This window comes from Cryptomeria japonica, chromosome 11, assembly GCF_030272615.1.
Source record: "Cryptomeria japonica chromosome 11, Sugi_1.0, whole genome shotgun sequence".
Taxonomy (NCBI): domain Eukaryota; kingdom Viridiplantae; phylum Streptophyta; class Pinopsida; order Cupressales; family Cupressaceae; genus Cryptomeria; species Cryptomeria japonica.
In genome coordinates, this window is record NC_081415.1 from 58,405,234 (window position 1) to 58,420,078 (window position 14,845).

Consider the following 14,845-nt stretch of genomic DNA (forward strand, 5'->3'; position numbering starts at 1 on the left):
TTTTGTTTTCTTCCCAACTTGATGGGTACAATAATATATTGACAAGTGACATACTCTTGTGCTAGGCTTGGCTCATGGCCCGATCCCTATTCATCTCTATTTTACCCTCATTTAGCCTCCCTACTTTTGTTTTAAAAAAGTGACATGGGTGTGCTTTTAATCAAATTGTTTGGACACCTCCAAACTTTCAACATCTATATGTTTCTTCTCCATTCCCTTTTGCACCTGTATCTATAAATTCAACCCTGGCCTGAGATTCTAACTTCATCCCCATGATTCATTATTGCATTACTCAATAATTGCCTAGTTCAATCCTACAACGCACAAGAATTATCCCAAAACTCAAATTCAACTTTGCCACTCTCTTCTACTAGCCTTATGAGCCAACTAGCACATGTTTTGTGTGACATGTTATGTAATTGTATTTAAAAGGACATTCAATGGGTGTTTATTTTGTACCAAAAAATAATTAGAGTGCACTTCAATTCTTAAAGGACAATAAAATAGGTTAAATTTTCATCATCATAAAAATCATCTACATGTTGCATATATTGTCTTTAATATTGTTTGCCATCATTAATCTGACCACCAAGGTTTTTGACCTAGGAGAACTTAATCAGTTGTTGAGCCAACAAACTCCTAAATAATGTCCCCAGACACCACCTTGACAAATTCAAACAAGAAGATATCAGCAAACAACTTTTAAAATGTTCAATCTCACATTGCTTAAATCAATCATTTGCATTAGACCAAGTTTGTATAGCTTCGGATTGAACTACAAAGATTATTTAGATGGTATAAATCATGAGACAATCATCAAACCAAGGACATTAATATTTGTGTAATATTGATTGTACTTATCTATTTGCCCAAAATTTATGCAAAAGTGATTTTATTCCTTTTGTTTCTAGATCTTCAAATCTCCATAATTCTCCTCATGTTTTTTGTATTTTGATGAGGAACCTTGTAATTTGGTCCTAAATTTTTGATTAAATAAATATGGTACAAGTGAAAATAATTAGTTTCAAATAGTTGCATTAGTGAAAATAATAACCGCAATTATTTTTTCTTTGAAACTGCAATTATTTAGATTCAAGATGTCTAATGAAATTACCACATCTCACCACATAAGCAATATGAGATCTCTCATTAAACAACTAGCAAAAGTTGGTGTTGTGTTAGATAAAGAGGATGCTAAAGCTATCTTGTTAAATAGCTTGCCTTCAAAATATAACAATGCTATTTTACTCTTAGTTAGATGCCCTCACAGACTTTAGAAGATGTGATTTCAATGCTCTTAGTTGAAGAATAGAGAGCAACTGCAGTAAATCCAAGAACAAGAGCTTGCATTATACTCAAAAGTAAAAGATGGTAGAGAGAATGCTACAAAAGAATGAGATTTAATGTTACTACTTCAGGAGAATAAGTCAAGTTGCAATTAATAGGAGAATAGGTCAAGTTGCAATTAATTGTAAAATTTGTGCAAGTGACCACCTCAAAGGAAAAGGTAAAGAAACAATGAATATAGTTGTCATTGAGGAACCACCAAATGTTGATAGTGATGATGACATCATTGAAGATGAAGAACTTGTTCTATTTTGAAGAGGCCAACACTTTGAATACAGGGAAAGATACATAAAAAGATGATTAGTTGCTCAATAGTTTAAGGTGCTTGTAAATCAAAGAAACTATACCTTATTGAAGTTATGAGACATACATGTGAAGATTGGTGTCCAGTAGTTCAAGGGAGATCTGAAATTTGGAAGTTTAACATCATACCTTTACAAGGGTGATGAGATACTTCATGTGCAAAGGGTGTCCAACGCAACAATATTAGGAATTTGGATGATAGCTAATTGACTATATCTGCAATTGACGAGCAGCTTAAGAAGTCTTATAGATCCAAAAACTGTTTTCAAAGAATAGCTTATGCATAATGTATTTGCTATTGTTTTGTTTATGTTGCTACTCAGTTTAGTTCCAGTTTGTATTATATAGAGATATGTCAGAAATCCAAATTTTAGTTATTCATTATGCTCAAACTGTTTAGGTGTCATTAGAATTTGAATATGTGTCAATGTGAAACTGTAGACCTGTTTCTAGGTTCCAGTTTACTGTTCTTATTTTTAATTAGTTGTTAAACCTCCAGCTAGCGGTCGATCAGCTGTACATATAAATATGTAATTTTGTGATGAATATATCGATGAGTTATACAGCAGTTCTAGTTTGCTCTGGTTTGCTCTGTTCTCTATTCTTTTGTTCCTAGTTCTTTTCTGCTGTTCCTGCTTTTTGAATTATAAGAACAGTAAAGAAATGGCTGGAATGCTTGTCATTGACATTCATTATAATCTCATTCATATTCTCTCAGGGATACTGGTGTCCAACTGTGTCGGATGTTTTGGTCAGTAACAGTTTGGAATCAATTTTTTCTTAATGGAGACATGACCTATCAAATACTTTTGTTAGGTAGGCATAGGTGATGCCATTGGACTTTTACAGTTTGTAAAGATCGAAGCAATTAGGTGTAATCTCAAATCACGAGGATCGCATGCCCTACAGAAACCAGTACATATCCCCCACTAAAGAATTTCTCCATAACATAGCTTTGTAGGCATACTATTTAATTTGGCTTAAGCTTTAGCTGCCCAAAACTCTAAGAAAACGAAGTTTTTAATTTGTGACTGGTTCGTTTGCAGTATATTACCATGCAAGATTCTTTTGGGTTAGACTGCGTAAGTTGTTACAATTCCAACTTTTTAGGCCTCACCACTGGCTTTTTTAAGTTTTTCTTTGATGACGAATCCTATGGTGAGACCTGTGGCTGTAACATCAGGATTCAAACAACCTGTACAGTCTAAGCTAGAAGAATCTTGAAGAGAAAGAATTTTCCCTCATTTGTTGTAGTTTAGATAATCAATATCAAACAGACATGCATACAACCAAATCTCAAATCATAATTACCATATTTAGAATTTTGTAGTATCTAGTATGTGATACAAACTGTAATCAGATTAATCTTGCATGATAATTATGTCTGCAACCTGTTTTCTCAGTGTAACTGATTTGAGGCTTTTTAGGCTTTTTTTGATAAGGCAACGAAAACTTTATTGGATCCCACAATATTAAAGAGGCATAGTATGAAAATTATAGTTCTATTATCTGCATATCACAGTACAGAGGAGTTCCCTGTGTACCCGAAACCAAGGGCCACAGAGAACACAAGAGTCATATAGCTTAAACATCTTTCATGGGCAGTAGGCCAAAATGCCAAAGGCAGGCAGAGGCCTTTTCAAACATTAGCATAATAAATAGCCTATTATACACACATATTAGCAAATAAAAAAGAAACAAAGGTCATTAAGGCGCACTTGTCTGGAGCCTCGCAGAGCTGCAGCTAGCTTGGTTCTGAATTTTAAATCTAGCTGCAATCCTCTTGCTTCTGAATTATTAATCTGCGATGAATAATCAATGATAAACATGAAGAAATTTTGTGTCTGCAAGATGTATAAGAATTGGACTTAAATATAGTATATAGAAATGATTTTTCAGGATTCCTGGCACAACTATTACATATAGTCTTGAGACAACTATTTTGTATTCAGTATTACAATCTGGACATATCAGGCCTTGGTTTGGATCCAATATGTACAACATGAGCACTTACACACTTAATTTAGTCTTGTCTCAAATATTTACCTTCTGGGTTTTGCTAGAGCAGCTAGACCAAAATTGTGAATAGGTGTCCAAAATTTGAGAAATTTTGGCTTGAAGCTTCTGGAGGTTTTTTTTGTCATGGTAACTGTCTTCCTATTCTGTGCATATAATATAAAGCAAGTAACTAGAGTTTCTTAGAGAATGTATTAAAATCTAAAGGACTTGGTGAGGCTATGCACATCCTCAAATTGTAGCATGCAGACACTAGAGAAACCCATCATTGCTTGGAAGACATTTGGAAGGCTTGTTTGCAGATTGTTTAAGGTCATGGCCCTCGTAATTCGAATGGAATCCGCATGCTTGAACTTCTCATCTTGAACCTTCCTTGTAAATGCATCAATTTTAGCCTTCTTCTCTGCCAAGGAGTTTCTAAGACCAGAGCCAGCAGTATCTGTTGCCGTTGGTCTGCCAAGGGTAGAATTAGTATACTTCTTTTCCAGACTCTGCAAGGAGGCCAATTTCTTTTCAAGCTCTTTAGCAAGCCTTTCTGATTTTCTCCTGTGCTTTTGTTCATCAGTTTGCTGCACTACCATAGCATGGATAACTGTAATAAAACTTTTGATAGCTTCAGACGCTGCCTTTTCAGGCAACCTGTCAAGTGCTTGATGCCATTCCTCCAACAACACAGTGATGGGCCCATAACATCCTAAGTTTCCTTCTATTAGATTCTCAGGTTGTGGAAGACTAAGTTTGATCCACCCATTAAGAGCCTGCACATACTTTCTTTGGCTTTTAATCAAGCTACAAAAGCTATTGTACCATGCAGTGACCTCAGTTTCCAGCTGTATAGTTGCCTGCCTGTGATAATCACTCGTGGCCTCTGTGCTTGGAAGACTGTTCAGCTGATTGATTTGCTGCACAATATGACTTTGGACTTGATGACACTCATACATGGACCTCCACATTCGCATTAACCTGCAACTTTAGCAATGATACTGTTAGGCAATATCGTATTAGGAAAAAAGATCTGGAAAGTGAATAATGAGTACAACTCAAGGATCTAATGAAAACAGTATTTAAAAGCATCATGAAGAGGAAACCGCCAAAAAGAAACAAACTAATAACAATATACATCAAGCATCAAATTTGATGTTGTCCCTGATGATGAGGCCAGTAGAGAGATCCAAATGTCAGAACCTAATCAAGCTATGCAGTTGACCCCAGAAGAGCATGAACAAAAGTAGTCACGGGGACAGGCAAAGACTGGCATTTGATAATGTATGGAGGTGTCAGTAAAGGATCTCTAGTAAAGATTAACCATTGAAGTAAAATTGTGGCGTGACAGCCAGTGGGTGAGTTTTAAGCTCCACAATGAGGTTTGAAACTTGTAGCAGGTGATCAAATTTAAAAGGATGAGACCAGGTGAAAGTCTCCCACCGATTTTTGCAGAGTTGAAATCCCTTAAACCTGAAGCTTATTAGCTAAGAGGCTGTGCAACTTATGAGGAGCTTATTTCAAGCAGCATTTCCTAACAGAAAAACAAATACAGTAAAAATGTAAAACATATGAGACTGCTAGGTATAGAAGGCCAAATAAATGATCCACATAGTGTAACCATATACTGGCTGAATTCCATGGGATATATCTTCGTCTCTTTAATTCACTCTGAATTTCCCTGGAAGTATTTCGTTTATATCAATATCAAATAGCAGTATTCATCCATGCTCTTTAGTCTTATCCATCACAATACACATAGAATATTGCATCGTTAACAAGAGTTATTTGAGGAATTAACAGAAATGAATGTGCCAAGTAATTGTCAGAGGAATTATCTAATTGAAAGCACAAACAAGCATGCATATTAAAGATAAGAGTTGTTTTTACCCCTCTGATAGTTCAATAAGTTGTGGGTACAATTCATTCTCCCTCATATTGACAATTGATGCTGATGTTGTATCTACAGCCTGGTGTGCAGCCAGTACTTGAGATTGCAGTATAGCTACCGCTATTCTTGTTTTTTCAATCTTCTTCTCATCTTTTCCTTTTGACTCCCGGTTGCGTAATAATGCCATTTTCTTATTCTGATTTATTTTTGCCAATTCACAACTCTGCAAAAGAACCAAAGGAATCAAATCAAATTAAAAAAAGCTTGCATCCATTCAAATTTCAAACCTATGACTACTGAACCAAACCATGAAGCAATATCCATGATAAAGAATTGGTAATCCGTTGTCCAATCCTTCTAGGTTGGTTATTTATTCTCCTAATCTTAATAAAAAGGCTTCTCATACATACATGTTTGTCAGTTTCTACTGGTTCTTGAAATAACTCATTGTAATTTCTCTCTATTCAATATAGCTTACAACTTTACAGAACATAACCCTTGCCCATTAATGTGGGCTAGCATTTGAGCCTTGGATCTCACCAGCTTAATCTCAAAACAATTACAGTTAGAAAAGCACCCACTTAGGTTTTCGTACTTTTACAGAAAATTTTGCATATTCTTTGACTCACAAAGTCGTGGTGCTATAACAGGCAACATATTGAAATGCAGAAGTATCTATTTTTAATTAAGGTAGATATAAAAGTGATTTCAATAACATCCATGAGACCAAAACTGTCTATGGCACCGCAAGAATACGATAGATCATTGAAGTGATAAATATTGAAAGAAGGGATAGGGGGAAGCGAAAAGACAAATACCCTGACTTCTTCATAAAGCCTCCTCTCCCGAGCATGAAGTTTCTCCAAGGTTGAGCAATGGCTTCCTCTCCTACCTGACTCATCAATGTTCTGATATTCCATACTATCTCTACCAGCCAGAGGTGATTTGGAAGACCAAGACCAAGACAAGGCACTGAACACTTTAGCAGATTGGTAACTGTTCACTGCAGCACAGACAAGCAACCGTAAGAAGCCCTAGTGAAGTGCTTTTGTTCAAGAAAAAGAAAAAACAAACATTTTCTACCCTCAAATAAAGAATTGAACAATAACATTTACATAGCAAAGACGATTCAAAGTGATCAGAGATTCATAGGTAAACGTGACCATGGTTTACCCATAGGATAATCCAATTTCTATTCATTAAAGAATACAGGGATGTCATGAAAAAGAGGTATAAGGTTCTGAAGGTAACCCAAAATTTCTAGTTTGCACAGAATCACAGGATTTAAATCCATTTTTCTAGTTTTTGATAAATGGGCAGACCTAAAATTTTAAGTTGCAGATATGAATTTGACCTAATTCAGGATAGAGACAAACTCTTATTTTCGCAGTCATTTAATTGAACCGGAAAGTGACATACCAGGTAATGGTCAGAAAGTAGATTTAGAGTGACAGAGATCTTACTCTTGGAGTCCCCAAAATTGTGATCTAAAAAGCCCTTCGCTGTCTCCAGAATCCTTGAAACCTCTTTACCCCCTGCAGAAGCCTTCAGAAAATACTCATCTAGCTCCTTGACTATCTCTACAAGATTCTTCTTCTTTCTAGAAAGCACCATCGCTAGATCAGTGCTTTTACTGTACCAACTGATCATAGAAGAGTTGTCATCAGTTTCTATGGCAGGAGACTTATCAGGAAACCTGTTGTTTATGTTTTCCACTTCCTGTTCATCCTCAAATTCTGTCTGTGTTTCATCCCATTGTTCTTCTTCCACGTTCACCTGCTCCTGCTGCTGTTGCTGCTTCTTAAGTCCATCTTCTGATATTTGTCTGCTTCTTCTAGGTTCAGAAACATGAGCAGGAGAGGAGTCGCTAAATGGGTCCCAAAAGTCCCATCCTGATAACTGCCCTGAAGGTGGTGGTGGAGGAGTTTGTGCTTCTATGTCAGAATCATGTTGGGAATTCCAGTTCTGTGTTGAGGCCGTTGAATGCTTGGGAGGAGATGATGGTTTGTTGCTACTGTTGTTGCGATGATCTGTCAGATTGTCTGGGATGCTTGAAAAATTGGAACTTACAGATCTATGGAGGGGAGAGACAACAGTAGGCTGCAAATACAGGTGGGGAGGAGGTGTTGGTGGAGGAAGAGGAGGTGGTGGTGGTGGTGGAGGAAGAGGAGGAGGTGGCAAGGTGATCCTATAATGACGGAACTGATTATAAGATGAAGCCCTGTTAAGCTCAATTGATTCTACTTCTGCAAATTGTCTAAGTGTGGCACCAGTGTTCCTCAATGCCAACAAGTAGCACATTTGTGCTTTTGCAAACTCATTCCTAGCATCCACTGCTTGTTTCATCAGTTTCTTTCTCTTCTTGCATCTTGCCACTTTCTCTTCATTGTCAAGGCTGGAAGAAGCACAACCCATCTGTGCTATTCTCCGCCGAAAAAAATAAGAAATATAAAGCTATTCTGTACAGACTGGTCAGGGTCAGGGAGCTCCCTCCACAGTTCTGACCAGAATATCAATCCTTATCGAACAGTTGCCTAGGTAGAAACCATGCCCAACCTCCCCCAATAAATACATGCATTCATTGTAACCCCATTGCCATTAAAAGACAAAAACCAAAACCCATTGTACTTCCTAAAACTACTTCAAGGTATACAAGGCTTAAAACATTGTCTGTACTGAGTCCTGACTACTGGCATTGAATGAGCAACCAAATCAATTCCCTCCAAAAACAACAACTAGAAACCAAAAAAAACTCAATACCTCTTCCCTAACCACAGTTCTCCTTTCTCAATCCCCACTACAAACATATCACTTCACCTAATTTCTTCCCCTCTGGAAACTTTCAACCATCAATGAACAAACAAACATCTTACATTCACTATCTTATACAAAAGTCTCACAGCTTTTCTGGGCGCATTAAATTTCAGCATTCAATCAACAAAACACACAAACCAAACCTCTCTCCTGCAACAATTTTCAACTTTTTGAATCGACATGAATCAACAAACCCATCAGTTCTAAGCTAATGTGCACTCCACAGGTCTCTGTCTAACCCACATTAAATTCCACAACAATAATGCACACAAACCCAATTATCTGAAAACCAAATGGGTTTCAACATACTCTTCACCTGAGAATAATCAAGACTCCATTTGAGAACTCTCTCACAACTAACCAATCTTAACTGAATGGTCAAATGCAATATATATTCATTGAATATACACCCCACTAAGCTTGATACACAACCACCAACTATAATTTCAATGACAGTGATGCCACCGAAGGACTACTGCAACACAACCTAGTTATAATCACTACGGCCCACCTAATCCACTTCATCTGACCAGTCAATCAAACCTTCCTTTCTCAGAATATCTTCTTAATTCCACTCAAGCAATACCCATCACCCCAAGATACCCACAGACATGCTCAGAACATATATCCATTCTAAATTCCTCAACTCCAATCCCCATCATATACACAGACCTCAATCCAGTTACCAACACTTGCATTAAATCCTGAAACTTTCACTCAATTCATCACAACAAGAAAACTGAAAAGACCATGATAATCAATCCCTCAAAGACTGTGCCCATCAAACTTTGACCAATGGCATGAACCAGCACTACTAGCCCATAAACAACGCATGAAATTTCTTATCAATTATTATGAATCTTACGTAACATTTCTTGGTATTCCATTACTTTTTCTTTTTAATTTGTGCACATCAGCATTTGTGTTTGCCCACGGTAGAAATAATTGTATTGATTTATTGAAAACAAAAAACTTTACGGTATTGCATTAAAGGCAGGTCCCATGCCCAAATAGAAACCAATTTTTTCCCAATCCACGACACATAATTAAATGTGGGAGAAATTTTTTAATAAATGAAATTAAGAATGACCGTATAAAAGTACTACTAGGATATGGTAATCATAATTTCAATATATGATAATAAAAATCTAATAATATTTAAATTCAAATCTATTTCCAAGTTCACAATGATTTTAAGATTTCTTCTTGTCAATAGGTTTTTGGTTATTGGTGAAGTTGAAAGGTTTTTAATGAGGCCATCAAGTATCAAGTCTGGTTGAGTGCAAGGCTCCAACATCTAAAAGGGACCCCTCTGTCCTTGGCTCTTAGCCAAAGAGACTCTTGTGCTCTCAAAGAACAAAAACCAAATTTGTAAAGATGTATTCTATTTCATTAGATCATGTAGATTGGTTGTTGCCAAGTTTCAAATCAAACTCTATGATCCATTTCTTCTCTTGCTATTTGTGGTGATTATGGATCATAGAGTTTGATCCGAAATATTGACAACAAAAAATCTACATGATCTAATCCAAAAGAAAAAAATTGAGTACTTAAATTATATATAAGCTTGAAATGTTGTATATTATATTATAATGTCATAAATATTTGCAAACAAAAGGAGGGGAAGCAATCACCCTCAACCATAACTATACATAACAAGAGGAGGGGAAGACATCAACCCTCGCCATAATTAAACCTTCAACAAGCTAATACTAAGAGTTGTTTCAAGATCAAAATTGAGGGGAAAACAGTCACACTCTGCACTTGAAACTAAATCAAACCCAACAAAAGAACATATCATGTCAATAAAGACTACAACCATAGACCCTGAGCATGATTTTGTACAAAATATAGACTTGAACCACCTTGATTACAGTCCATTAGAGTATTCATTGAAGACTCTAAATCAATGAGCAGAGGGAATGACAAAGGGAATCCATGAGGATCCACCAAAGCATGATCAATTAATTCCCATATAGCATCAAACTTGGACATAAAGAGAGTGAATAAGGACACAAATATTAAAAATATTAATGTAATTTAAAATTTAATATAAAATAAACATAATAATATGATTTTTTTAATAGATTAAAGATGGATAAAAAAATTTAAAACAAAATTGAATAGTATGCTGGAAATGTGGTCTTCCACCTGCAAGAGGGAAAACACTTTAAACACACCAATGAAGCATTGAATTAGATGTTAGAAATCAAAACACATGAATGGATTAAAAACTCTAAAATTGCCTCATTGTCCTCTATCTCTAAAGATCTCTAAGATTCAAGGTGGCCCTCACTTGGAAGAGCACTTGATCCTGGAGATGACAACCTAGAGAATGAGTTATATGAAAAATGCTACTAGAATCGAAATGGATGCAACTAGGATTCTAGTGAGTGCTAAGAGATGAAGATGAAGATGAAGGATGCAAGCTAGGTGATTAGGAGGCAAAGTATATTCCAAATTGAAAGCTAAGTATGCTATGTGAGTTAATTAAACTAAGATGAGAATGCAAAACTTATAAGAGATGTGAAATTAAGCTAGGACGGAAGATTAAAATGCAACTAAATGAAGCTAAACTATGTGCTATGGATGCTTGAGGATGATGTTGATGCTTGGTGATGACAAAGAGAGCTCCTTAACTTGCAATGTGACTATAATTTTGATGCACAAAAGACTTGATGAATTGAAGAAGGAATGAGCCCTATTTATAGGGAAAATAGAGAAATGGATGGTTGAGATTGAGTAATCTTAACAAGGGCTAGGATTGAAAGTTATCAGTCCATGGGAGAGATTCAATCCAATCCCAAGTTGACAAATCTCACCTTGAGAGGGCTTGAGGGGATGCTAAACAAGCATTAGATGTTAATCAAGCAATCAAGGATAACCTCAAGGAGTGACATCATGGATAATGTAATTAACCAGGGAGGCATGCTATTACCCAAGAGGTAAACTCTTGTGCAACATGGGAAAATGGTTAAAGGGACAACCATCATGGCTAAGGGGTGTGGGTTTGTAAGAGGCACCTTTTGAAGACTTTGAAGGCTAACTTGCCCAAAGAGGAAAACCACTAGTGGTTTATGTAAGAGCCTTACATGTTTGGAAGACTCAACAAGTTAACTTGTTGAAATATATAAAGTCTTAAATGCATTTTGAAGACTTTCTTCCAAATTTGGAGAAGTGACTCCCCCAATTTTAGGGATGGGACACGATTAAGAGAATAGGAGATGATTAGGATAAGATTAGAAGGCTTCTAGAAGAATGATTAGGGGAATGTAGGATTTTGCAAGCGGGGGGATTTTCAAATAAATTTTGATTTATTTAAATGCAAAAGGGATTTTAATTAAATGTGAATTTAATCAAAAAGGGCAAAAGGGGAATTTCATTAAATAAATAAGATTTATTCAATTAAATGGCTAAGGGTACTTAATCAAACCTCAGTTTAATTAATAGGTTAGGCTAGAGGAAATGGATTTAATCAAATCTTTAATTTGATTAATAGACTAATTAGAAGAATGGGGATATTAATTAAATTTTAATTTAATTAATTGGAAGAATTAGGGATAATTAAATGAATAAAATTCACTTAATTCACTGTGCAACTTCTAGGTGTCTACATTTTGGCCCTCTTTGAGTTAACGTGCGACCACATGTTGATTCAAAGAAAACGCTCAATTTGTCGCCAATTTTTTTGATATGATGTTATCGCCAAAGTTGTCGATATGATTTCTTGGATATGAAAAATTGGTTTCAATATGATACGTTGATATGATTTTGTCGATATGAAACTGATATGAGACTGATATGGAGTTTCGATATGATAATATTGTCGTCAAAATTATCGATATGATGCCCCAGATATGAAGAATTGATTCGATATGAAAAGTTGATATGAGACTGATGTTGATATGAGACTGATATGAAATTGATGTCGAGATTCGATATGATGCCCCAGATATGAAGAATTGATTTGATATGAAAAGTTGATATGAAGTTGGTGTCGATATGAGACTGATATGAAATTGATGTCAAGATTCGATATGATGCCCTAGATATGAAGAATTGACTTGATATGAAAAGTTGATATAAAGCTAGTGTCGATATGAGACTGATATGAAATTGATGTCGAGATTCGATATGATGCCCCATATATGAAGAACTGATTTGATATGAAAAGTTGATATGAAGTTGGTGTCGATATGAGACTGATATGAAATTGATGTCAAGATTCGATATGATGCCCCAGATATGAAGAATTGATTTGATATGAAGATTTGATATGAAGTTGGTGTCGATATGAAACTGATATGGAGATTCGATATGATAATGCCCCCTCGGGAGATCGTCTGTATCCTAAAGGCATGAATGATCTCTCAAAAGAAGAAGAAAGCTATTTGAAAGATAGAAGAGTGGATAGTTGATGACATGCATGGGTTTGATTAGATTGATTGGATTGATAAGATTGATTAGATTGAGATTAATTCTTGTTTTAGGAAGACACCTCTTGTATAAGACAAAGATGATCAAAACATCTGGTTTCAGGAATGATATATCTTGTATAAGACATGATCAAAACGTCTAGTTTCAGGAAAGATACATCCTATATAAGACATGATAGATTGGATCAAATGAAATGGATTGATAGAATTGATAAGATTGAGATCAAGTCTGGTTTCAAGAATGACACCTCTTGTATAAGACAAAGATGATCAAAACGTTTGGTTTCAGGAACGATATATCCTGTATAAGACTTGATCAAAACGTCTGGTTTCAGGAAAGATACATCATGTATAAGACATGATAGATGAGAGTTGGATGAATGATGAAGATATGAAAGTGAAGAAAGATTCCATGATGATGCGATAGATATGCATGTGAGGGATGCAATGATGAATGTGACTAGATGATGATGATGAGATGTATCTTGAAAATGAGATGTATGATGTGAGATGTATCTTGAAAATGAGATGTATGATGATAATGATAATGATATGCAACCTAATGCGAGATTAATATGATAATGATGATGAAATGATAGTAATGCATGATTAAAATGATATGCAACCTAAAGCAAGATTAAGATGATAATTATAATGAAATGACACTAATGCATTCTCGTTCCAAAATGTTTCCATCTGTTTTTGATCAAAGTGTTAGTGCTTCCTTTGTTTTCATCATCGGGCCATGATTTGATGTATGGTGGAAATGTGGTCTTCCACCTGCAAGAGGGAAAACACTTCAAACACACCAATGAAGCACTGCATTAGATGTTAGAAATCAAAACACATGAATAAATTAAAAAATTTAAAATCGCCTCATTGTCCTCTATTTCTAAAGATCTCTAAGATTCAAGGTGGCCCTCACTTGGAAGAGCACTTGATCCTCAAATGATAACCTAGAGAACGAGTTATATGAAAAATGCTACTAGAATCGAAATGGATGCAACTAGGATTGTAGTGAGTGCTAAGGGACGAAGATGAAGACGAAGGATGAAAGCTAGGTGTTTAGGAGGCAAAGTATATTCCAAATTGAAAGGTAAGTATGCTATGTGAGTTAATTAAACTAAGATGAGAATGCAAAACTTATAAAGGAAGTGAAATTAAGCTAGGATGGAAGATTAAAATGCAACTAAATGAATCTAAATTATGTGCTATGGATGCTTGAGGATGATGTTGATGCTTGGTGATGACAAAGAGAGCTCCTTAACCTACAATGTGACTATAATTTTGATGCACAAAAGACTTGATTAATTGAAGAAGGAATGGGCCCTATTTATAGGGAAAATAGAGAAATGGATGGTTGAGATTGAGTAATCTCAACAAGGGCTAGGATTGAAAGTTATCAATCCATGGGAAAGATTCAATCCAATCCCAAGTTGACAAATGTCACCTTTAGAGGGCTTGAGGGGATGCTAAACAAGCATTAGATGCTAATCAAGCAATCAGGGATAACCTCGAGGATTGACATCATGGATAATGTCATTAACCAAGGAAGCATGCTATTACCCAAGAGGTAAAATCTTGTGCAACATGGGAAAAAGGTTAAAGGGACAACCATCATGGCTAAGGGGTGTGGGTTTGTAAGAGGCATTAAATGCCTTTTAAAGACTTTGGAGGCTAACTTGCCCAAAGAGGAAAACCATTAGTGGTTTATGTAAGAGCCTTACATGTTTGGAAGGCTCAACAAGTTAACTTGTTGAAATAGATAAAGTCTTAAATGCATTTTGAAGACTTTCTTCCAAATTTGGAGAAGTGACTCCCCCAATTTTAGGGATGGGACATGATTAGGAGAATAGGACATGATTAGGATAGGATTAGAAGGCTTGTAGAAGAATGATTAGGGGAATGTAGTATTCTGCAAGTGGGTGAGGGAAAATAGGTAATTTTGGTAAATTAAAATGATTTAATTTGGCCAAAAAGGGTATGCAACTTGCATTTGTAGGATTTTGCAAGTGGGGGGATTTTTAAATAAATTTTGATTTATTTAAATGCAAAA

The 14,845-nt window shown here is 35.7% G+C and overlaps 1 protein-coding gene across 1 annotated transcript; it reads right to left on the reverse strand.

Annotated features, from left to right (window-relative positions):
* Positions 1–3,502: 3,502 nt before the first annotated feature.
* On the reverse strand, positions 3,503–9,217 carry LOC131051368 (protein ALTERED PHOSPHATE STARVATION RESPONSE 1). The gene is made up of 4 exons (XM_057985857.2): positions 7,003–9,217; positions 6,358–6,542; positions 5,539–5,762; positions 3,503–4,629 (listed from the first exon to the last, which is right to left on the reverse strand). Exons 1-4 carry the CDS (start codon positions 7,952–7,954, stop codon positions 3,861–3,863), a joined length of 2,130 nt encoding a protein of 709 aa, XP_057841840.2. The 5' UTR covers positions 7,955–9,217; the 3' UTR covers positions 3,503–3,860.
* Between the last annotated feature and the right edge of the window lie 5,628 nt (positions 9,218–14,845).